Source organism: Symphalangus syndactylus, chromosome 17, assembly GCF_028878055.3.
Source record: "Symphalangus syndactylus isolate Jambi chromosome 17, NHGRI_mSymSyn1-v2.1_pri, whole genome shotgun sequence".
Lineage (NCBI taxonomy): Eukaryota > Metazoa > Chordata > Mammalia > Primates > Hylobatidae > Symphalangus > Symphalangus syndactylus.
In genome coordinates, this window is record NC_072439.2 from 83,614,499 (window position 1) to 83,616,701 (window position 2,203).

The window sequence follows — 2,203 nt, forward strand, 5'->3', positions numbered from 1 at the left end:
ATCCTCTGTGCTCTTTATTAGCTCTCCGAGTCAATCTGATAACACACAAACATTTGTGAATCAGTACTTTTAGTTTACAATCCGACAGTTTTCAGAGCTGAAAAACATCTTAGAAATCATCCTGCTGATGTCTTTACAAGAAAGTTGACAGAGGTTTGGAGATGTTAAGTGGCTGCTCCAGGGTTGCACAGCCAGCCAGGGCCTGAGCCATCATCACCCAAACATAGTTTTCGTACTGGATTGACCAAGGCGTCACTCCCTCCTTTCTGCTGTCTAGGGACCTCCAGGCGCATGAGTGTCCCTGCAGTGTTGGTGGCTCACAGCCACAGCTCTTGTTAGAAGCAAGTGTGATTTCCCAGAGAAAGCTGCTCTTGAGACTTTCTAGCACTGCCTTACCTAACCACAAAAGTACTTATTCTGTCTGAGAACAATGTATTCTATGTAGTGGCCCCTGAGATAAGTTTTTTTTTTTTTTTTTTTTTTGTCAGCATTCAAAATCTTTTTAATAAGAGAGTAGGATCCAGGGTTAGTTTTTGTAGCCTCGGCTGGCCCGTCGGCCTCTGGCACGCTCGAACTTCCAGCCCTTGGAGCGGACGTAGGGTTTGGTGTGGCTGTGCGGGGTTCCTGGGGCCTTGCCAAAATGCCGGTACACCTCTCGGCCCTTGTGAGGACCGGAGAGCAGGACAGTGCCGCAGCCCTTGGTGGAGTCCAGGGCCAGCTGGTCGAAAGTGAGGATCTTGCCCCCTGCCCTGAGGATGCGGCTGCGGGCCCGGCTGGTCACGTGCGGTGCACATACCTTCAGTTTGGGCACCTCTTGAACCCGCACGTCATCCGTTGCGGTCCCCACAACCACGGCCGTTTTGTTTTCCGGGCCAGGAAGCTTCATCTTCCGGATCATCCGGGAAAGGGACAGAGGCGGCCGGTTGGTGCGACTCGTAAACAACCTCTTCAACACAACCTGGTTGAATGTGGAGTTGGTTCTGGCCAGAAACCTGTACAACTTGACCAACAGCCTCAGGTAAATATCCTGGCTCTTGGACTGCTTGCGCCCAACCTTCTGGTCCTTGTTGTGGCGGATGTCGACTCCCATGATGGCGCCTCCTGCTCGGCCAGGTCCGGAAAGTGAGATAAGTTTTTAAAGCACTGTAAATTCTTCGGTTGAGGTGAAGAAATTTCCAAATTAATCTCTCCACATTAGGACGTTGTCACTTTCCATAGACAATCATTTCTCCATCTATCCAGGACTTTCACTTCTTCAGTTTCCTACCTAAAACTAAACACATTCATCGATTTTCTCTGACTGTTCTGAATCTGATGCCTGGATTTTGACTCATATCCTCACAACCTGAGTCTACACATTATAAATGATACAGATACAGGATGGCACTTATTGATATACTGTTTCTGCTTTGTTTTTATTTTGTGTAGGGGGTAAAAGGAGTAGAAAATGATGTGTTTTCTTCTGTGAAAATACTTGGTTGCTCTTTTTTTTTTTTTTTTTTGAGACCGAGTCTCGCTCTGTCGCCCAGGCTGGAGTGCGGTGGCGCAGTCTCGGCTCACTGCAAGCTCCGCCTCCCGGGTTCACGCCATTCTCCTGCCTCAGCCTCTCCGAGTAGCTGGGACTACAGGCGCCCGCCACTACGCCCGGCTAATTTTTTTTGTATTTTTAGTAGAGACGGGGTTTCACCGTGATCTCGATTTCCTGACCTCGTGATCCGCCCGCCTCGGCCTCCCAAAGTGCTGGGATTACAAGCGTGAGCCACCGCGCCCGGCCTGAGCCACCGGGCCCGGCCGGTTGCTCTTATTAAACTTTTGGCCTCCTGGAGCCTCAGCAACAAGAATATTTCTGAAATGCCCACTATGCATCCTCATCCTTCTAGAGTGAATTGATTGGTCTAGTTCACATGACTCCTTAGTAAACTGGTTGATAATACCTGGTGCAGTGAGGTGGTGGAGGCATTTTTATCCACTCAAATTGAGATGGACTTGGTGCTACTTTGAAAGGGAAAGCTGGCAATACAGATTCAGATTAAAATGCAGGCATTCTGGCTGGGTGCAGTGCTTGACACCTGTAATCCCAGCACTTTGGGAGGCCAAGGCGAGCAAACTGCCTGAGGTCAGGAGTTTGACACTACCCTGGCCAATGTGGTGAAACCCTATGTCTACTAAAAATACAAAAAAATTAGCCGGGCATGGTAGCGTG

The 2,203-nt window shown here is 49.3% G+C and overlaps 1 protein-coding gene across 1 annotated transcript; it reads right to left on the bottom strand.

Annotated features, from left to right (window-relative positions):
- Positions 1–486: 486 nt before the first annotated feature.
- Positions 487–1,122, bottom strand: LOC134733321 (large ribosomal subunit protein eL18-like). The gene has a single exon (XM_063622311.1). The coding sequence runs from the start codon at positions 1,088–1,090 to the stop codon at positions 527–529; it is 564 nt and encodes a 187-aa protein (XP_063478381.1). The 5' UTR covers positions 1,091–1,122; the 3' UTR covers positions 487–526.
- Between the last annotated feature and the right edge of the window lie 1,081 nt (positions 1,123–2,203).